This window comes from Mastacembelus armatus, chromosome 1 (genome assembly GCF_900324485.2).
Source record: "Mastacembelus armatus chromosome 1, fMasArm1.2, whole genome shotgun sequence".
NCBI classification, from domain to species: Eukaryota; Metazoa; Chordata; class Actinopteri; order Synbranchiformes; family Mastacembelidae; genus Mastacembelus; species Mastacembelus armatus.
Window position 1 is genome coordinate 9634897 of NC_046633.1, and position 23449 is coordinate 9658345.

Genomic DNA, 23449 nt, shown 5'->3' on the forward strand with positions numbered 1-23449 from the left:
AACACTTGCATCAGCGTGTGTTAAAGGGGAGTCTGTTAGGTTCTGTTGGGTAATTAAGAAATGTAATTAAGTTCAAAAAGTACTTACGTTTAGTTTGGTGTATAGTGACTTCAGAAGTATTCAGACCTTGTGTCTTTTCACACACTTTATTGTGTTGTAGATATTTAAGATGGATAAAATTGCAATTTTTTTAGTCATCTATTTTTGACAATCCATAATGACCTAGTAAAACATGTTTTAGGTATTTTTTGAAAATTTCTTAAAAATGAGAAACTGAAATCTGAATATAAAAGTGTTCAGAGTCTTTCATATATGTTTTTTAGCTTGACTGCAGCTCAACTGTGACACATTCACTGGACATAGTTTAGAAATGCATAATGCATGTATGTCAGGATAAAAGCCTAAAAGTGCAAAACTCTCTGTTGAATTCTGATGATTGTGATGAGGCACAGATCAGAGCAAGACTCTCATTATTATTGAAGAAAAAGATAATATGTAAGTTAGATACAGACCACTGAACAGTTCTTATGTTAACCAAACGACTGGGTGTAGTACAAGTCAAATGTTTGCCTCATGGTATATGTGTGACGCAGGCCTCTCTTTAAATATCAGCATAGTTCTCTGCCACTTCAGAGTTCACAGTTCACATATGCATGCTATGGTTGTATGTGTATATGTCTTTCTCCCAATTGACCAATGAAATGTAGAACACAACAGTTAACTATGATTTTTATTTAATGTTTCCGCCACATCAGGCATGATTCTACCATTAAAGGGGAGAATACCTCAAGGTTTACAAGGAACAAATGAACACAAAGCAAAACCTAATGTGCACCAAAGAGAAGACTCAAAATGAGAAATTCAAGAAAGTAAAAAATTAAGTATTTTCAACAAATGGTAATGCATAGCACTACTACAAACATATTGTGATGCGAGAGCAGAAACTAGACTGCAACTCCACCAAAAGTTGATATATGGAGAGAGATGACAAAGATGAATGCCGTTTCAATATTTCTGAGACTATGCATTAAGTTAAAAGAGAGGGTTTGGATTAAAAATGTTCAATAAAAAGCAGAGTGCAGCCAACCAAAGAACATCAGATCACTGGGGGAGGTCGCTGATACACTCAAGTGATCACTGGGGATGTGCCTGTCTCTGGAATTAATCCAGATGGGAACAGTGACATCGTATCCAACAGGTGTAATCATTTCCAGCCAATTTTTTTTTTTTAAGGGAAGCAACTTTAAGCTATTTCCCAGAGTAATGATTTTTAGAATTCTGATCTTGTTCTTTTCCTGTAACACTTTTTTACTTTCTGTTAATGTTTTGCAGTGAACTTGTAAACATTAAAAGTCGCTGACATATGTAATTCATCACTTTAAAGAGCATATCATATTTGATTTTTGACAGCACAAGCTATTATACAGTACTTTGCAAGCCTCTCCATGATTCTGTCCTAGAAGCCTAAATCCGCAGAAGCAGGAGGATTTCGCTTAACAATATTTGGTCAGTACAAACAATAATATGAAACAGGATTTGTAAGAATCAGATTCGATAAGCAAACTCTGAATTAGAATCTACAAAGCCTGAATAATTCCTAATTCTGGTGACAATAACCCAGGGTGAGCAAAAACATGTTCAGCCATGAGTTCAGCTTGAAAGCCAAACTAAATCTGTGGCAAAGCGCCAGAGCACGAAAGCTCTGATTTGAACCCTGTCGAACATCTCTGGAGAGATCTGAAAATGGCTGTCCACAGACATTCCCCATCCAACCTGACCGAGATTGAGAGGATTTGCAAAGAAGAATGGCATAGCTTGTTGCATCATACCCACAAAGACTTGAGGCTGTAAATGCTGCCAATGGTGCTTCAACTAAGTATAGAGTAAAGGCTCTGAAAAGATATGTAAATGTGATACTTCAGTTTTTTCTTTTTAATAAATTTACAGACATTTCTAAAATTCTGTTTTCACATTGTCACTGAGTGGAACTGAGTGTAGATTAATGAGAAAAGAGAGTAGTATCAGGCGGCAACAAAACAAAACTGAAGAAAAGTGAAGGGGGTGTGAATACTTTCTGAATGCACTGTATATTAAAAAAAAAAAAAAAAAAAAAATCAATGTGAGAGCGGCAATAGTCTCCAGTATATTTTTAGCTTCAGTTGTGTGACTATTCTTTTGTTCCATTCGGATCACAGAGTTAATTGAACTACCTGTGTGACCAGGGGCTCCAGAAGCCTTTCCACTGTCAGGGTGCGGATTTCGAGACTCTTCGGGTCCCATTTCAACAGGATGGGAGAGGTGGCAGTCGTCATGGTCTCTGTTAGGAATAAAAACAGGTCAGTGGTTAAAAAAGTCAGTATGTGTATAATCTGCTAACGGCCTGCAGATGACTGATCATAAATGTCAGGCATCAAATTTATTCAGGACCAGTATATGGAATTCTTAGACATTCACAGACCATTTAAATGCTATATATTCCCAAATTTGCCTGTGCTAAAAACACAATAAAAGTAGCTCACTCCAGAGAGGCAACAAGAGTTATTAGTCCACAGTTTACTTTTTTTTTGTTTTTTTTCATCATGACCTTTAAAAAAAAGACCATATTTCATCATGAGGTTTGTGCCAACACTCAATTCCCATAGACATCTCCAAAAAATATTATGAAGGCTGTACAAAAAGTACAGGCATAAATACAAGGTTTTCAAATCCAAGCTCTGTACATCAAAAAAAAAAAAAAAAAAAAAAAAGTCAACGATTCCAACAAACCACCACAATTAATGACTGACCATTTCCCTAACATTAACTTCCTGTAATTAACATTCTCAATTAGCTCCACCATCACAATATATCCATCCTAAGCTGAAGCTTATTTGAGAAAGCCTCCAGTAAATTCAGGGAGAGTGTATTGTTTTTCTTTATGTGTATAGCTAGTTGTCATTCAGTGGATTTTTGGCCTAGATTTGTCCACATTGCTCTTGAGATAGCCTGAGCAGCATTCTGATTACTTTTTTGTTCAGGTACAAACACTGCATTATGCTGTAGCATTGCAGATTAAGGAAAAAAAAAAACAGTAAAGAAATGGAGTAAAACCCTGTCAAAACCAATCTAGAATATAATTAAACTAAAATTCAACTCATTCGGTTAATCTGACTGCTTTCTCAAGAGCTTAATTTCTCTATTTTAGAAAATGGCAAAACCCCAAGTCACGTGATGCCAGTAAATTCATATACTCCTGAGAGGTGGGCTCTCCAATATGAGTCCCAACTGTGCAGTTCTTTAGACAAACTGATCTTTAACTTGGAAGGGAAAGCCCTTAAGCCCAGTGGGGTTATATTAGGTGAATGTGACGAGTGAACAGCTGGCACCGGAGGTAAGCAGTCTGTTGTTACTGTTAGGATGTGTTTCTACAGTAAGCAATTTCAGAATGGGCCAGCTGGGACTGGCCCATTCTACTGCCAATGTCAATGAGACAGAAGGGAATAAGGAATGTGAATAAGAATGACGGATCTGGGGCAGAGGTCCCAATACTATACACAATGGGTTGAAATGGATGAACAGTGGGAAACAAGCCAAGCATTTTAGTTATGTCAAAAGAGTATGGACTTTATATTCAAAAAATAGGGTGGCCTTTATCTAAAGTATACTGGTCTCATATCTTTGTGTTCCTTCAAAGACCTTGTGTGTTTATCAACTAAATCCAATCCACCAATTCATCAGGAGCAATAATTTGACAAAACCTAAGGTAATTATGTAATGCAATTTCTTTGCTTTGACATTTTTAAAAATTACCCCAATTATGGGTAAGTTACTACTTGCAAAAACCAGAAAACCTGCACAATAAAATGAGAAAATATTCTAGTTCATAGACAACTAATGCATTAAAAGGAAATTTACATAGAACATTTTCACAGATTTTCTGTGTGAAACTTTAAATATTATGTAAAATTTTCTAAGTCTCAAAACATTCCCAGAGAAACTCCACTTGGCCACAAGCTAGTTATAGGCAGTTAAGTCTAATTTATAATAAAAAAAGATGTATATGAGAGCCTCTCTTTTTGAAGAGTTTTACATTATGATGCTAAGTGTTTCTCAGTAGACAATGGTTTGTAGGGCAAAAATAACCACTGTGAGGCGAATGCTCTCAACAGAACGCGTCACTGATCAGGAAAAAAAGCAGCATCATGAAAAATAGTGTCACTGCAATGGATTAAACAGATTTTATTTCCTTTCAGTGGAACTTCTCAAACACCAAAACCGAAACTAGTCTTGACACAATATATCACCAAAACAATTCACAGAACAATAAAAAAAAAAAAAAAAAGCTTTTTGTTTGCAAACATACTAGTCATAATTGAAAAATAAAGAGTGTTAGTTCTTATTAAACTGGAAATTTTGGTCAAAACAAGTTGCAACTGCTTACACTTAGTCTAGGCTAGCAGCCAGTCATTTGCCTGGTTTACAAATCTGACTTGGTCAACTCTTCATTTATATTACAATTATTATCAGACACAATCTAATAACACAAATTGTAGGATTATACTTCTCCATATGGACACTATAGACAGCATTATTATCAAAAGCTATTTGGAGTCAAGATTTAGGAAACCTGGCGTTTTAAATTTGAAACCAAATTTGAGGAACGTTGAGAGCTGGTTTGACTTATAAAATACACTCAAATATTTTAGCTCTGCTGATGTTACACAAGTTACAATAAATAATTGTGTATTTGCGTAAAGCTGGAGGGTTAGATAATCTCAAAGCATTTTGACAGTCATCATTCCATAGGTGAAATAAGGTGGAGTATGCATGATGTGGGGCTGCTTTGCTCTTTCTGGGCCCAGACAGCAGGTAATTTTCAAGGGAAAACTAAATCCCCAGGTTTGCAAGGACACAGGATAATATCCCGCTGCTGTACACCAGGTAAAGCGCAGGAGGTGAAGCTAGATGAACAAGCAAGAAATTACCCTAAACATCAAAGTAAATCTTTAACAGAATGACTTCAAACGAGAAAAAAAAAAAAAAAAAGTGGAAAGTCCCCTTTTCGGAGTGGCTTGGAGTCCATTCCTTAACACAGAGATACTACAGCATCACCTCAAGAGAGCTGTTTACACCAGACACCCACAGAATGTGGCTTAAGCACTTCAGTCACAATTCCTGAACGTTCTGCAGGTCTGATCTGCAACTACAAGTTCTTTTTTTAAAGTTACTGCTGGTAGAGATTTGCACAGTTATTAAATCCAAGGATCCACTTAATTTTTCCACCAGCTCTAAATATTTAATGGCTGTGTTCAAAAAAGACGTTAAGGTTTATAATTGTTTAGTGTGTTATTAGCTTGAGCAGACTGTATTTGTACATACTTGTGAGTCAGATGAAAATGACCACATTTTTTATTCAACCTGGTACTTCCAAAAGGTGCGCATACTTTTGCCTGTCATGGAATGTTTCCAAACAATATACAATGAAGCAAAAATTACAGGAGCAGCATTTATGATTAATGCTTCTTGAAACAACTGAATGTCCTTTAAGCATTAAAATAACTTTTGAGCTTTAATGCTCATTTGTTCAATGAATAACCCCAAATTTGTTTTAAATAACTTAATCCAGTCAGATAAAAAAAGATCAATGATGAAGTCTAAAAAAAAAAATGTATGCAGATATGACACAGCATATAGCATTATGATGATATAGCATATTTGTTGAGTGGCAAAAGGAACAAAAGGTAAAGGAGACTATTTTTCTCATTCAAGCGTTAATGCCAAAATGAATACAATAGAGACCTGACTGAAAGGCAGCAGGCTGCAAGCAAAGCATGCAAATCAGAGTGCACAATACTTTTATCCCACTACCACTGAAAGCAAATGTTCTGGTGACTCACTGGTGTAATTTATTGTTCAGAGTGTTGTTAATGTCAGCGAATGTTCTTGACACTGATTTCCTTGTAACAATGCAAAAATGTAAATTGTAAAAATGTGAGAAATCCTTGTCATTTTCCATACTTATATTGTTGTATTAGTGCCTCTGTAATATAGCCTCATTATGAATAAAACTGAACTTTCAAAAACAGATTGATGAAAAGGGAATGTGCCAGAACCCTATGAAGCAGTAGTTAATGGATGGATGGAAGTTTCTAAATGAGCTCTTTCTCTATGAGTCTAAAAAAAAGCTAGAACAAAAACAGCTGAGAGACTATCATCTGTCAAAGGCACTAATGCAAACATTGCAAACATCCAGCTATACAGTTTAATAACAATGTGATGCTACTGGATGCTTTCTGGGGATACATTTCTGGAATAAATCTAAATAAATTCCATATGCCGTATACTGATAGAGTGACAGAGTATTTGGCCTGGCTGAGATCAGGTATATTAACACACCCACTGTTCCAACAGAGCAGATTAATACATGATATGGGAAGGTATTAAGATCACTTGTTTACGTGTGATAGTGTCTCCACATTGATAACTCATCAATGGTAACATTCTCACACCTGTGTGAGCTTTAACTGTGCAGGGATAAAATAACTCCCTCTCAGATGTTTTGCTCAACCAACGTGTTTGTTGGTAAAGAACATGAATAATATTTGAGTTGTTGAAATTTGTTAGATGCCCTACCATCTGCTGTGTACAACTGTTTGTGTGTGTCTTTAGCTGATACATGAGAAGAGCAAAAGACAGAGGGAGAACTTAAAATTATTTATTTAGTGTATGAGTAGGACACCCATACCGTAGGATACCCTTGGGAGGCAAACGGGGTCAGAATGGGTTAGTATTTTCAAGGGAGGTTGTGTTGGAATACCAGCGGGTACCAAGCATGGGTGGGACTAGCAACCCCCCTCCCTCCCTCCCTCCCATTAAAACATCACTGCTACAGAAATGATGAGCACCTCTTAAGAAGAAACCACGTTGCCCAATGTGTTCACCATCGTGGGTGGAACTCAGTAAGACAAAATACAAATACTGAGAAATTTCAGAATTTATTTAAAAAGCAAATGCACAGGCAGGTTATGGTATAACAAGAAAACTGCAATAATGATGTTATTTGTGAGTGGTATGTGTGTGTATTCTGTACTGTGTTATCTGTTGCACCAGAGTATTAGTTGCTTTTAGCAAAAACAGCCTTGGTGAACAGAAAAAGGGTCATGGGCTAGTTTTTCGGATTTATTCCGAAAAATAAAGAGCAATTTAAGCATGTGCATCAACATGCTAGTAATATAGATTTTAAGCTGTTTTAGACCTCAACAGCAATATATTTTGTTTCCATTCCAGTTGTCTACATGAGAATACATTCCCAGGGTAGTTATTTGTTTGTTGTTTCCAGGTTTGTTCTCTATGGAGACCTCCTAGCTTGAATTGAGGAGTGTGATCTTGTCCACAGTATTAATTGATAAGGGTCGACAATACTCCTGTACATAATAACATAATTGCAAATCCAAAACAATACTACCTGAAGCCTCAGTAATTAAGTTTCCAAACCAGTATACTGACAAGTAGTATTTAAGTTTACATTTCACAAATAGAGGTGCTATTGAGTGCTGTGCTGCTGTTTAGACATTTGTTTCAGTGCAGGAAAGCAGCATTTTTTACTGCTCAGTTCATCACTAGCCTGCAGATACTGTGCATGCTGAGTTTAGCAAGGAATGCTGGCCAAATAATAGCTTTGCTGTTAATTAGGATTCTTGTTTTGTGTGTCAGTGTAAATATTACTTCAGTTGTCTCCAGTCATAGTTTCTGTCTACTTGAAATATAAAATACCTTGGTGTTGCTCACATTTTCGCCTGTTGGAAAAGAGAGAGGAAATGATGAAAGATACAGTGGCTTCATTACCATTTGAAACATTAAAAAGTATAGGAGACAACTCATTACACATTAAAAAGTATAGGAGAATTAATAATAATAATGATAAAAAAATAATAATATAGTTCAGTCTATTTGAAAGAACTGGAAATATTTCAAGGTAACTAGATACTAATTAGATCTGCAATTTGCAAAGGTACCTAGATTTGTATGTGTAAAAGAAAATGCAAATCTATACGTGTGCTGGGATTTGAAAACATATACAAATCTCCAAATTGCAGTCTGCAAACTCTCCACTCACATTTGCACATCACATTGCCTCCATACTCTTCCTTGTGCCAGAACAACTAAAACATGTATATAAAATAAACATCTTGATTTTCTTGCTCATGTAATTTTATGTTTGGAATCACTCTAATGGAATAACCACACAGATGGACAGCACAAATGTTCAGAGGACAGCACTACAGACTCATGTGGAATGTCCATATCCCCCCTTAGATAAGCGGGTTTGCTTCAGGCAATTTGGTTTTTGTCCACAAACTAAAGCCATACAGTGTGGGATGGTTGATAACTAAATTTTGAACTCTCCAAATGGCTGTGAACAGATGAGTCTTAGAGTTAGGCTCGCAATAAACTGTCTAAGCTGGCAAGTTAGCCCTGAACTTGCCTAATGATGAATGAATTAGCATACAAATATAAACTGAAGACTGATTATGTTTTCGATGCACTTAGAAGGCAAAATACAAAAACAGACATGTAAACTGGCTAAAGCAATATACTGTACTAAGTGTGGACAAAGCATGAAACACTGTAACAATTTGGAAACACACAGCTCTCTCTTCTCACACCTTTTCATGCATTAACATCAAAGCTGCTTGTGTTCTACCCCCCTAACCTAATACTGGTGTTAAGTTTTGCATAAATATAACACACAGCATCAAACGTAAACTATCAGATGAATATGTAAGAAAACCACAGAGTTAAGAAAGACAGGATATTAAAGATATATTGATGCAATGCATTTCAGTGGCTTTAATTTTGTTTCCTCAAAATTATTTTTTCATCTCATTTTATCCCAATATCCATTATGGGATTTGAATTGTGAATGCTGGCCAGAGAGAGTGGGTGAGAACTGAGAAGATGAGGCTTGTGTACACAGAGTCTAACAGCACCAGGACAAACATTTAACATCCTGCCACTGCTGATTGCATGGCATATGTTTTATCACCACAATGCAGAGGTGGCAACAATGTAAAAGTGGCATCTGTAGGGAGCTCACCACATGCTGCCATTCCCTATAAGTCAGTTCATTTATCACCTAATGTAGGGTCTTCTTGATACTGTTTGTTTCTTTATTGCCCATTAAACAATATTATTACCTTAGGTTCTGCTTATGTCAGCTTTCCACAGAAATAATGCTGATGACATGGCAGAGAGACAACTGCTAACAGATGTAACTACCTCAGCTGACCAGATGTTAAGTGAGCTGAGACTCGGCGTCTGTTTAGGATCTTTCTCTTACTTGTCTGCATATTCAGGTGAATTTTTGCATTACTGCTTCTAATGTGAAACCAATTTTTAGTTTTAATCCAATACTCCACATGACCAGTGTTGAATCGACACATTTGAACACATGATGTCTCAAATTTGAAATGGTCATCTGTACCTTTTCATTGCAGCAGTAGTAAATGCAGGAGCTTTAAACGATCTAAACTGGCAAATTACCAGCTACTAACCAATATGCTTGCTAGCTAAAAACAAACATTTCAAAAAACTGTGTGACTTTTTCATGTAGCATGACTGCATGTCTGCATTTCACTTTTTATTTTACCAGAGAAATACACTGTAAAACTCCACAAAATGATATTTCTCCTATTTTTCTCCAATTCTCCTATCACTTTATGACTTTCACTTCAAGCTGAGTTCCACTTCTGACCTCAGTAACTATAGACCTATATCCAAAATGGCCTGTCTGTCTTAATCACTTTTGACCAGTGTGGCAATCAGAACTTTAAATTGTATCATTTTACAGTAACTGCTGCAACTGTAGTTGTGGATGACAGTATTAACTCATTTAATAAAAAGCAACGGGGTGCTGGACTGTCTTGATGCTTTTCATACTGTTTACCACAATATTTTGTTAAAAAACGCTACATTCTGTGGATTTTGATGTTTCTGCTTACAGCTGTTTGAAATGATATCTCTTAAATAGACTACAGCTGTTATGGAAGATTGCTTTAAATCAAGTTCTCAGACAGTTGGTAAAGGAGATTTGTCAGGGACCTATATTAGGCCCACTGACTTTTACTTTGTAGATACATATTTGTACCAAATCATCATGATTATGCACATTTTTATGCTGACGATGCTGACCTTTATTGTCATTAGCCCTGCTGCAAACAAGACCTTCAGATTACAGGGTGCTCATGGCCATGACACCAGCTCACACGAGGCTGAATTTGAATTGGTTCTCATACCAACTCTGAATTGGTTTCCAGTACTACAGTATGCACCTTACAATAAAAATGATCTGTAACACGGCATTAAGTTAGAGATTTTCATTCTTCTGAGAGAAATTAAAGCTTTACTGGCTAATACAGAAAAGGCCTTTGACACTTTATTAAGATGTCATTTTAGAGGCAGTTTTAATGACTCATGGATTAAATCTTGTTGAGTACAGATTCATTTGCACCTCAGCAACACTGTGATTCATGTCAAATCAAATTACAGGGCTTACACAAGTGAGATAGATCTTGCAAAAAATGAAATAGAAAGGTCCTATAATCAACCTAATATGAATAGTCTGACTAAGTAGCAAAGGAAATACGGAGTGCTTCCTAGAACTGTGTGCTCCTACATTGCAGTTAGCCAATTTTCAGTGCCTTCTGGCAATGGCATAAGCAGCACCCTTGTGTGAACACATTGCTGATTATAAATCCAAAATCTCTGGAGAAGAGAAGCAGAAGGTCATCTGCAAGACCGCAAAGACCTTTTTTGCTGTGAATTGGCAATCCACAATCTAGAGTTTAGCTTCTTTGTCATGAATATTGGGGGAGAAAACATGACATGATAAATGTTTTTCTCCAACTTTATTCATTCATTCTACGATCCTACGATTGTATGCTTCCATCATTTCTGTAACAATACACCCACTTACAGTGTTTTTGACATGTAGAGTCATAGCCAGATGTGCTCTTTCTGCTAAGTTGCATCCTCAATACAACTGCGATTTTTTTTAATATGGATTATTATTGACAATTCTGAGCTTATTATATCTAAATTAATATCTGTGTGTTGTACACACAGATACAGTTGTATAAGTTCAAAGGTCAAAAATTATGATCATGATGACCTTAATGGAAATACAAGTAATCTCTTTGCCCTAGTTTGTTCATATACAGTACACGTCTTTGGTGTTTAAGATGCCTAAATCCAAATTGCTGTGATAGAATAATCAGTGCATGTCAAGGATGCAGGGAGGAACAACAGTTAACACATATATTCTGCTAAGTCAAAGATTTGTTTGTTTGTATTAACTAAGCATATCTCACACAGAGCTACTCCATTCAGCAGTCTACTGGCAATACCAAAGGAAAAAAATGCAGATGACTTGTACCATTAAACACCTTTGGCCTTACTGATGCAAACAAAAAACACCTGCTCTCCTTGCCACATGTGTTGTCTATGATTTTGGTCTTGTAGAAAAAGCACTTTTGCACTGGATATATATTACATAAGACATAATTACAGAGTTCTTAAGTTTTGGACATTTATATTTGCCTTGTAGGGATTCTGCATTAGAGGAATAGAACGATTGTATTCAGAAAAACCTTACAATGTCTACAAACTGCCAATGCATTATTCATTTTATACCTAGTTTTGTTTAATTACATGGAACAGTATAAATCAAATAAATTCATACATATTTATTTGTCTGCTGAATACACCCACATTTATCTGCTCCATTTACAGGTATTTTTAAAATAATGGAACATCAAATTTCATAAAAGCTGCAGTCTTTTCTCCATCTACCAACTCAAAACACACCATAAAATGCTCATCCTAGTGTTAAGCTTCCTATAGTCTGCCCTCTGCCACTGCTCAATCTTCCATATTACCATGCTCATAGTCTCCAATAGGAAGTCACAAAGAAACAATTTAAAGATCAGTAAATTTTTAGTTCTAGCCTGAGAGACCTTAATGCACATTGCTGTTCCATAAAGACATTTTATTACTGTATGGAACAATGACAAGCACTTCAACTTTTGTTTCATCCCACAGTAGTCAGACATTCAGTTACGGTAAAGTGTACACTCTAAACTCCCAGTACCATTCATTTGTACATGTTTGTGTGTCCTAACCCTGACAGATTGATGGCCTGTCCAGGCCACTGTATGATGGGTTTGGCTCCACCCCACACAGCAATAACAAGAATTTGGAGTTTGATTTCCTCCCATTCCTGGTGAGCACACTGAGCAAAGGAGGTCTCTTCAATACAGATATTTACAGGGACGAGATGTTAGTCCAATGCCCAAGACTTGCCTGCACCACATAGTATTCCTTTCTATCCAAGCACTAACCAGGCATGACCCTGCTTGCCTCCCAAAGGCAGACAAGAGCAATATTGACCTTGGATGCCATAACCACCCAACGTGGTCATACTTATGTAAAATCATTTACAGAGTACAGAGAATCAACAGAGGAAAATGTTATTCATGTATAGCAAAGCCAGTCAAATTTAGTCATATATGTTAAAATTCTAATGACTCATTCACACATATATCTCAAGTAGATCAACTGCATATTCAATGCTCAGTAATTGTACCAAAGTGTGATTTGATCCTTTGTGGGTCACCATATATATCTCATCTGGTGGCCTTAAAAGCAGGAAGAAAATCAAGACTCCTCCCTCTGTAAGTCCATGTTGACATGGATTAACTTCAATACCATGAATGTACTAACAAATGAGGTTAATACACGATAAGCATTCAGGAAAAAATTATGTCAAATTAGGGGCCTAACCAAACATTTTTATCTTCATCAAAAACTCAACATCAGTGCAACAAATGCATAAGGGAATAAAGCAAAAATCACAAGGTTATTACTAAAACATAATTTTCTGTAATTAATGTTGCCATTAAACCTTTTGTTTGCAAGAAAGGCAGCCTAGTTGAGTTCTTTATAAAAACATATAAAAGATGATTTTAAAAAAAAAAATCTACGAGAACATATTTTATTAGATCTCTTCATGGGTACACACGTAAATTGAATTCTGTAACACAATGGACACCCACTGAAGTGAGTTAGTTAACATTAATTAACTTGTGTCTCTAAAATATGAGGGTAAAATTTGTGTGGTATCTGTTGTGAGATTTGTGAACTTTTTTTCTCGGAATATTTGTAGCCCTGCAGTTTTTCAAATACATGCATATTTGTCACAGATAAAAATATTCAAGAGTTTAAACTCTGCTTGCATTGCATAAAATGGGCATCACAGCTTCTATACTGTATGACACTAAATTTGTGAGTAAAATCCCTGTCATTTGTCATTATAGAAAGTTAATATGCCAACACTGCACTGACCCAGATTCAGAGCAGAGTTAAGCACATACACACACTGAAGCAGTGGGGGAATCTCTAAAAGCAGAAGTCAAGGCTCAGCCTGTCATATCACTACTCTCCAGAGCCATGGTCTCAGAGCGGCCAAAATAGGCCGATCAAAGTAGAGCGCAACCTGTGAAATTCTCAAAGCAGTAGCTTTTTTTTCCAGAAATTCAAAAAACATAAAGCACACACTGAAAAGTCCAATAAACACTATTAAAATAGCATCACGCTTTCCTAAAGCACCTGCCCCTAGTTTTCTAGATGGTGTCCATTAAAAATCCTATATTAGAATCCTCAAAGATGTTTGAAATACACTACTGTACCTATTGGCCAGTGTTTATCCAATCATGCTTTGAAAGTCTTTAAAAAAAAATACCACCCAGCTGCCCACTATCATACAGATATAGCATACATTCTAACATTCAAGTTTGTTGGCAAGTCTGGCAAGTTTGTTATTAGAAATCAAGCAGTAAAAATAAAGCCTGCAAATCAACCGGTGTTTATTTTTTTCTATTCTGTTATTTCAACTGTCAGTCATCGGAAAAATCATCAGAAGATAATTCTAGGTACTGTACATAAGAATCCTATTTACTTGCTATTTTGAAAAACAGCTATCAGACCAGTGTTACAGCTTGAATCCTGTAGTACTGTATGTGTAAAAATAAAGCAATAGCCATTTAATTGCTATGCACCTTATACACACTAATAAATGCTACATTCCTGTGAATACCTTGATTGTCTTGCCTTATGTTTAACTTTTCAAAAAGAAGACAAACTTTTGTTGCATTGCAGTCCTAATCAGCAATATATAAACAACAAACAAATAGCAGACGTAATCTGAAATTAGTGGAAAAGTGGTAATTAGAAAACACAAATAAGGGATTTATTATGAAGGTTTCAATATCCCAATATGGTAACATATTTTTAACCTTTCTTAGACGAGATAAAGTTTATTAAATCCTGAAGGGAAATTCAGGTTTCTACACCTCCTAAAATAAAGCCACCAAATATAGGTCTTAGAATATGTACAATTGACATATGGCCTTTGGTATTTTTAGAAACTTTATGATCTTTGTGTTGTTTTGTTATTATTAATGCCGAAAGGAAAAGAAGAAGATCCATGTATTTACAATGTGTTTAAGTGGACATACTGTAGTTGGAGCTGTGGCAGACTACAAAGAATACAAAATGAGCTTCAGTCTGAATGCCAAAAAGGGAATCTCAAAGCAGAAGATGAATGTATACCTGCCGGTGCTTACTGAGTGGCTGTTGCAGTCAAAGCATATGGCGAACACTTGGGTACTTCCCAAATAAGTCTCAAGATGAATTCTTAAATGCAGGGCTAGGCACTGTTAAAGCAAATATCATTAACACTTCCCTTTGGAGTGCCATTAAAGGCAAATCCCTCTCTTACCACATCTACCCAGCAATATATCTGTGTCAACAAAAAATGGCTAAAGCAACAGAAATGATTGCTTTCCACTGTAATAACATTTATATGACAAACCGATCAGGTTTGAGACAAGCGTGTTAATTGCTTAAGCCGGAGAAGATGCACAGCCTTGCAGGAATATTATGAAATGATCTCTTTGTTATTTATTTTACAGAGATTAAGGGTAGGAGAAAGGTGTTAAATTAATGCTCCCTGTGGAGTTTTCAACTATTAGTGATGTTACGGAGCAATGTTTCTGTTTTGTCCAGGCACAAGTGTATTCGACTGAGCAGAGCACGTTACCAGAACACGTCAACAAATGTAGAAATACACCGAAAGAGGTGAAGAAGAATACTAGCAAGTACACATGGATGTAAACAAGGCAAGATTTAAAGTTTTTTGTTTATTTGTTTCTTAATCTACTTTGCAAATGTTTTACACAGAAGGACCTCAAGGATGTAAACAGTGCACTTCGGTGAGAAACATTAAATGTAAACATAAATTTTGTTTGATAACAAGAAAACTCCATAGAGCAGCTTTAATTATGTGAAATCTACATTCTTATATATGAGAAAGATACATCACATGCAGCAACATTCATCAATACCCTGAATACAACCCAATCTAATTCACTTTTGCTCATTTATATTTTAGTTAATCTCTTACCTTGCAGGCACAATTCTGTTGTTATCATTCAGCATTATCCTTTTCAAGCATCAGTTTTAAATCTGTTTGTTAAACACTATTGATGCAACTTGCAAATAGAAATAATCCACTGACTGTACAGTGGGTACGGAAAGTATTCAGACCCCTTTAAATTTTTCACTCTTTGTGTCATTGCAGCCATTTGCCAAAATCAAAAAAGTTCATTTTGGGATTGTATTGGGCAGGTGATGAGCAGTGCCTGGTTTTCTCCACACATGCCGCTTAGAATTAACGCCAAAAAGTTCAATCTTGGTCTCATCAGACCTGAGAATCTTATTTCTCATAGTCTGGGAGTCCTTCATGTGTTTTTTGGCAAACTCTATGCAGGCTTTCATGTGTCTTGCACTGAGGAGAGGCTTCCGTCGGGCCACTCTGCCATAAAGCCCCGACTGGTGGAGGGCTGCAGTGATAGTTGACTTTGTGGAACTTTCTCCCATCTCCCTACTGCATCTCTGGAGCTCAGCCACAGTGATCTTTGGGTTCTTCTTTACCTCTCTCATCAAGGCTCTTCTCCCACGATTGCTCAGTTTGGCTGGACGGCCAGGTCTAGGAAGAGTTCTGGTCGTCCCAAACTTTTTCCATTTGAGGATTATGGAGGCCACTGTGCTCTTAGGAACCTTGAGTGCTGCAGAAATTCTTTTGTAACCTTGGCCAGATCTGTGCCTTGCCACAATTCTGTCTCTGAGCTCCTTGGGCAGTTCCTTCGACCTCATGATTCTCATTTGCTCTGACATGCACTGTGAGCTGTAAGGTCTTATATAGACAGGTGTGTGCCTTTCCTAATCAAGTCCAATCAGTTTAATTAAACACAGCTGGACTCCAATGAAGGAGCAGAACCATCTCAAGGTTCTTTTTTAATAAATTTGCAAAAATTTCTACATTTCTGTTTTTTTCTGTCAAGATGGGGTGCTGAGTGTACATTAATGAGAAATAAAATGAACTTTTTTGATTTTGGCAAATGGCTGCAATGACACAAAGAGTGAAAAATTTAAAGGGGTCTGAATACTTTCCGTACCCACTGTAAGCCATCTGCAACCTTTTTTCTGCACTTTGTTAACTGAAAGAGGTTTCTCACAGCTTTCCCACATATACACTGTGACAGGATACATTTTCCATCATTATGAATGGGACAATGACTGTCATCTGACCTCGTTTTATAGTCCTGCCACCAATGCAGCAGACAATGCTTAGCTTTGATTTGAAAGCGGAAACACAGCTTTCTTTAATGCCTCTATAAGACTACCATTTGTTACACTAGATTGATCATAGAATTGTTATAAAGACCTACAGTAGACGCTGGCAGTGACTTCCTCTTAGATAATTGGGTACGACTGTAGAGTGCATTAATGCTCCAAAAGAAGAAATTCTGAAATTGCACCACTCAGCTTATTCACTTACTGAATCACCACTGTAAACAATGACTGGAGCATGTACTTTAATGGCTTTAATGGTACAACCTGCGACTACACTGTTGTTGACAACAGTCTAGCATAAATGAGTGAAATACAGGCTAAATGCAGGCTTAATTCAACATATGACATTGATTTTGTGCGTGAGAGTTATAATAAATGTACATAATGCACATGCTAATAAATGCTGGAAATAACTTTAAATACATGAAGTTAAATGTCACATTTGATCAAATTACTCATGGTAGTTATATTTAAAATTAATTTGACTCTGCTCATACAGAATGTATGAAACTAATTTGTGATGCCAGGCAACAGCATATAACACTAATGACTTAAAACCTTTCATTACATTTGAGCTTTTATTTTATCTTGAATTTATAATTTATTAATTTGTATTGCAGACATTTAGGAAAGCCATCTGCTGTGAACATAATGTATTTCCCAAACAATCGCAATAGTTAAACAGATACCAACATAAAATTTATCTGCAACATCTGTTTTGTGTGCCTTTTAGCTTTAAATTCAAAGAAAAGTGAAATTTTTACAAGTGTTTCATCAATGTCCAGTCAAAAGTCGAGCAAAAGCTTATGTCATTGGGCTCACTCAGATTTTATAATGGGCTCACACCACGAGATACAAAATACAGCCAATGTTAACAATGACAGTTTCAAACTAAATCTTTCTCATTATTCTGAGAAATATATATAAATTCACCACCTTGTAAAACATCATTTATGAGCTGTCTATACTGTATCTATGACTTTTTCAGCAGTTCAAACAGGTCACATTTTTGTGCTCGTTGAAAGCTGTTTCACTGGTTAAAAGAGTCAATCAGAGCTTTGTAGGTAGGATTAAAGCCAATGAGCTCATCTGTCTCCACCAAAGCAAGAATAACAGCATTATAAATTTGTCCACAAAAATAATGACGTGCACGACAGAGACTGAAGCAGCAACACAGGTTGCCATATGGTGACTTACAGAAATTAAAATTCTTCAATTTTTCCAAATCAAATGAAAAATGTTACCTCTTAACATCAGTGAGGTTTAGGGTTGGGGTTACGGACACTAAAAGCACACCAGCCACCACTAATTGTTTAAAATAAACCACAATAGCAGTTACCATGAGCACAATGTCAAACTAAAATAATAAAAGGATTATGTTGTACCTGTTTGTAAACCACATTAATGTGGGACATATAGTATTTAAAGTGGCATGTTCTTCTTATTTTACATTTGTCGCACTTAGTTTCATATTCATCATCATTATCTTTAGGCTACTTTTACTAAATAAGAATAAACTGGCAAGTTTATTAATAATTGTCTAGTTTAGAAATTTGACAGCAAGGTCTCTTGCTCTTTACTGGAGAAAATCAGGGGTTAAGAGTGGGTAACGGTGAGTGACTGCAGGGGAGAATGAGAGAAATGTGCATAACAGGAAGCAAACCACACAAACATATGAGGATCGCTGAGAAAGTAGGGAAGACACTGAAAAATGTATGCACTCATTGCACTGTCAGGCATTTTTGGGAAAATCAGTAAGCAGCTGGTGCATTCTAAGCCTTTAACACCCCCAGTTTTTAGTTTATTTATAGAAAAGATCTGTTTTATCTTGACTGTCAGATCTGTCTTATCATTTCAATTGCATGAAATGATTGCATTAAACTTTTAAAAATGGAAATAATATGCCCCTAGTCTCCCACTCCAAGCTTCTAGGCTAAACTGTGGATGTCAAAACTCAAATCCACCCCCTTGGTCATCCTATGGATTATTTGTAAGAAGAAAAGCAGTCGCCTAATAACAATAGAAAAGTTAATGCGCCAAGACAGAATGCACACACTGTGGGGGAGGAATTGGGCCAATACTTGAGGCCCCTGCTGGTCCCAGATGTATGGTGGGGGTCGGGAGAGATTGAGTATGAGAGAGACAAGTGAGCCTTCAAAACTTGTGAACACATGAGATAATGAGAGACTCAAATGGCCTCTGGCAAGAGTCTCTGCACAGATTTGTTTTTGATAGAATCAAAACAAATAAAGTGACACGATGGAGATAGACATAGCAGAAACAGAGCGAACGTTCTAGTAACAGGAGTGTGTTACTGTGGTCTTTCATGGCTAGAGAAACAACCAGTGTGCAAGTGAGAGTGACCGTGAGGGTTTGCACATTTCTCCCAACTGCACCGTTAATGTGTACTCATAAATGCCTATGTGTTTCATATACAAAATTCACCCAATGCTTCTTTCTGTGGAAGTAATACTTGTTGTGGGTATAAGAAAATAGTTTCTGTCCATGATTGACAATCTGCCCCCACACTTGTTCCTTTTATAACTTTATTAAAGTCTATTTTGTGGTGAGCAATGATGAAGACAGAAACACAGTTTACATCACAATAGTGCCTGAAAAAACAAAAAACAAAAACATAGATTTTACGAAGGGAATCAGATTAAAGCAAACTGCTATAACAAACGGAACAGAATCAGTTGCTTATTTATTTAAGTGTCCTAAATAACTGCTACATATCCCAACTATCTAACACAAACATAAACATGTGGATAAAAAAAGATAGTGTCCAATGACAAACTCCAGTAATACTCGACTACTAACACCCCCTGGAGTGAATCTGTTTCTTACAATGGCTACAAGTTTGAAAGTGACTTGACTGAGAAGTTCATATTTAACCAAGACAGTCTTTGATGCTTGCAGTTAAAGCCATTTTAGGCTGTCTGAATAACATACATTCTCAAAGTGAGACATAACCCATTATAAGTGATGAATTGAACCACATCAGCGGGATGAATTCTGGGAATTAGCTCAGGTGGGTCTACCTGTATCTGAGAACAAAGGCTGTCACTTCATACGCTGAAAACTGACAGGGTGAGCGACCAACAAAAGAAAAACACTATTAACAATTCAATATTGTCAAAATCAATAACTTTTCCCAAGAAACCCTGACATCTGTGGGTGGCTGGGGGAGAATCATTAAAACAGTAGTGAAAATTCTTAACAGCAGCTTGGCATCACACCCCACTTACAACATCTCAATAAGGAAAGGTGCTGTCTGCCCACTGAGAAATATTATTCTGTCAACTCTTAGGAAATCTAAACTCCTGCACGCTCTCCGTGTGCTGTTTCAACTGATAACACTAAAACTTCATCAGGTAATTTCACCCCTTAATTAAAGTTACCAAAAAAAAAAAAAAAAACTTGAATTTTGTTTGGTATCCATGCTTTGCTAGTTTGAAAGATTCCCAAAAACTAATCAACATAGGAGCAGTCAAATAGGGGTGCACATCTGCTTGCAGGTTGCCAGGTATCTATGTTCCAACAATTTTACTGTGTGATCATTTTAAAATTAACTACCTTACGAACCTAAAACCCTTGAGACCTGCAGTTAGTCCAAGGCTTAAAATAGAAAATAATTTGATTGCACCAATAGTACATTGCTGGCATGAGCAGAGCAATTTATCTATCATTAAACAGTCACTTTATATTAGGAATCAACAGGTCATTTTTAAAAAATGACCAATAAAAATAATGTGACTGAAGGATCTGACTAGCTACTTTGGCCTATTTGTGTGCAGTAATATTATCAACATAACTACAATGCTCTTCAGTGTCTACCCTTTATATTCATTACACAGCCCTAAAATGGTTTGTCTTACCACCTTGCCACCAATCACTTCTCTCATTGTATGCAGTTTCCCATTACATGGAACTAACCAACTAACCACCTTGATTAGAGATTATTTGCTTCCTTTAAAAAAGTCCATACAAATCAGTAACTCAGTAGCCCATAAACACCTATATTGCTGCAGGCCAGGGCATATGACACATGGTAATAAATGTGCTGCATGATGGGTGACTCCTCTGAGGCTTCGGGAACTGCACATCACATTATTAAGTCAACCTCAGCTTCCAAACTATCATTTTGATTACATTCAACACCTTAAAAATCTATACAGATCTGTTCACAGCTTTTTGGGCCAAAACGGGAAGACTCTTAAAATTCTAAAGTGCGGTTAAAAATTTAGCTGCATCCTGATTATAAGATCTGAACTGCATAAGATTTAAAATTTTGATTAAATATTTCCACAACAGTCGGGCTGTGGTGGCACAAGGGGAGCACGTTTCTGCACTCTTTATTTATTTAAATGTTATCAGCTTCATACGAAACAGAATATCTGCCTTGTTTCTGATGTCTTGCAACGTTTTATATGAAGTTTCTTAGTGAAACGATATCGATCCATAAAATAAAACTAGTCTATAACAAGATAAAATTTTCACTGCAACAGCCCTTTTGCTGAGTTGTGGTTGTGGGTGTGGCACACTAATAGACATGAAAAGGAACTTTAGAGAATACCCTCGTTTTTTTTCCTGCTGCACCAAACTGCTGCTGACACTATATTTTCAAGCACTGCTGGATCATGTACTTTATTGTCCCTCCGAAACAATAAAGTGCTCTTTTCTTTTTCATTGTCTTTATGAGCCAGAGTGGGATAATGTCTCAGAAACGATATCAGAAACAACAGATTATTCTAACAAATATAACATAAATCCAACAAAGCAAATATCACTTATACTTCACTCAAACTATAATGTTGATAGCTATAAGAATGTAGTTATAAACACTAATGTCTTATAGTACTAGTAGTATGTAATATGTTGTCTTGCGGACATGTTTACTTAAAAATCTGATAAGAATGTGAACCGTCAGGTCAGTGCAGCACCACATTGCAGCATGGCAATGCAAACCCTGGGGTTAGGAGAGTTAAAATTGATGTGGTGGACAACAGCACTACAACTATTGATTGTTCTGTGTTGTTGCTATTGTCTCATTTCTCATCTCTTAAATGGCATCAAACATTTGTGCAAGAGCTGCAGCGAGAGAAAACCTTAAAGGAGAGGCAATCCTGTTCCAGTCAGTCGGGGGTACCATGACTACGTACCAGTACAACAACAAGGGGGGTTCCATGGGTTTCAGCCAATATTGCTTCCTCTCCCAGGAGACAGGGAACACAATGCACTCCTGAATGCCATTGATTGCATAGACTCGCCCATAAATTATGGCTTTTCCTCATTCCCAATAACACAAACAGGGTTTATACGGCAAACGACATACAGTAACCGGGCCAAAATATTTAGATCATTACATGCAGGTGGCTGTCAAGCTCTGTAATTTGGTATTATGAAATGAGAAGTAAGGAAAATGGGAGATGGACCACATGCTACTGTAGCTGAAATCAAATATGATTCAAAATCAGAACTAGTTCAAAATATACTGATTTTCCCCACTAACGACAGATCTTGTTGACACCAGCTTTGTTAAATTTGTTACTTTTGTATCTAAACAAGTGTTTTACTGTCCAAAATCAAACTCTGTCCATGTGATCAAAGTGATTAAATGCTTGGTGTATTAGTAAATCATGCTTTCTAATTGTTAGTCTACTGTAAAACAAAATATATATATATATATATATCCTAAAGGTTAAACAAATAAGCATACATAAAAAAATGATTCTAAGCAGATGGTTTGATAGTGATACGCATATGCAGCTATTTCCCAAAGGGCAGAGGAGGGTCTGGCCATGCTTGGCAGTCTGAAGTCACAGCTCTTGTCTTGTCTGCCTCTAGTAAACATTAAGTAAAAGACACATTTAGTAGTTTATTTAGTGTTATTTTGCTGTCTTTTCTGCCAAGTCAAAGGGTAGGAAATGCTATAATGCATCTTAAGTAAGTGATTACAGAACAGATCACTGAAAACAATCTGATAATAAATTAGTAATTTTACAAGCACTATTGAAATATACAACAATATAGTAAAACACCATTCTCCTAATATAAAGTATTGATAATGACCTTAATTACAAAATAAAGGTTTTCACAGGAAAAGTTATAAATGCTTGGAATTACATTAGTCTGTCAAAAACATTGTTAAATATTCACATAAAGTTGGAAATTAAATTTCTTTTAGCTTTATCCTTTGCATGCCACTGTCTCGTCTAAACTAAAACAATTTTACAAGGTAAACAGATGGAGGAAATGATAAAGCCCAACACCATCCGGGACAGAAAGTCTTGAGCATTCCTCATTGCCAATCAAAATCCCAGATTCTAAATACAGCCACTATGTGACCCCTAGAGGCCTCTGAGATGCCATATCTCCGGTTACATGAGGGGGAAGTGTGGCACACTCACTAACTTCCACTGGGGTCACAAAAGCTTTGCGCTGACTATCCAGCACTTCGTCTGAATGATGCATGTCTGCAAACAAGCCCACCACATCACGCAAACAAACCACAATGACCATTCACAGTTTTGCACCAAGCAGATGATCCCACCGTAAACTGCAGTGTGTGCTGCAGACGCCAGACAGTGGATGAACATAATCATGGGAACATAACACGAGTATTAGCTGCTGTAATGTTGCACTAAAGATCCGCTGACAGTGAAAACTGCTCTTAAAAGCGCCAACAGAGACTCCACTATAAAGTAACATTACACTT

The 23449-nt window shown here is 36.6% G+C and overlaps 1 protein-coding gene across 3 annotated transcripts in view; it reads right to left on the reverse strand.

Annotated features, from left to right (window-relative positions):
• ctnna2 (catenin (cadherin-associated protein), alpha 2) overlaps positions 1–23449 on the reverse strand; it is a 306072-nt gene that overhangs the window by 239433 nt on the left and 43190 nt on the right. For all 3 annotated transcript variants that reach the window (XM_026304269.1, XM_026304268.1, XM_026304267.1), the window contains exon 2: positions 2211–2317. In XM_026304269.1, the coding sequence (XP_026160054.1) occupies positions 2211–2312 (102 nt within the window). In that variant the 5' untranslated portion in view covers positions 2313–2317. The remainder of the gene's footprint in view (positions 1–2210; positions 2318–23449) is intronic.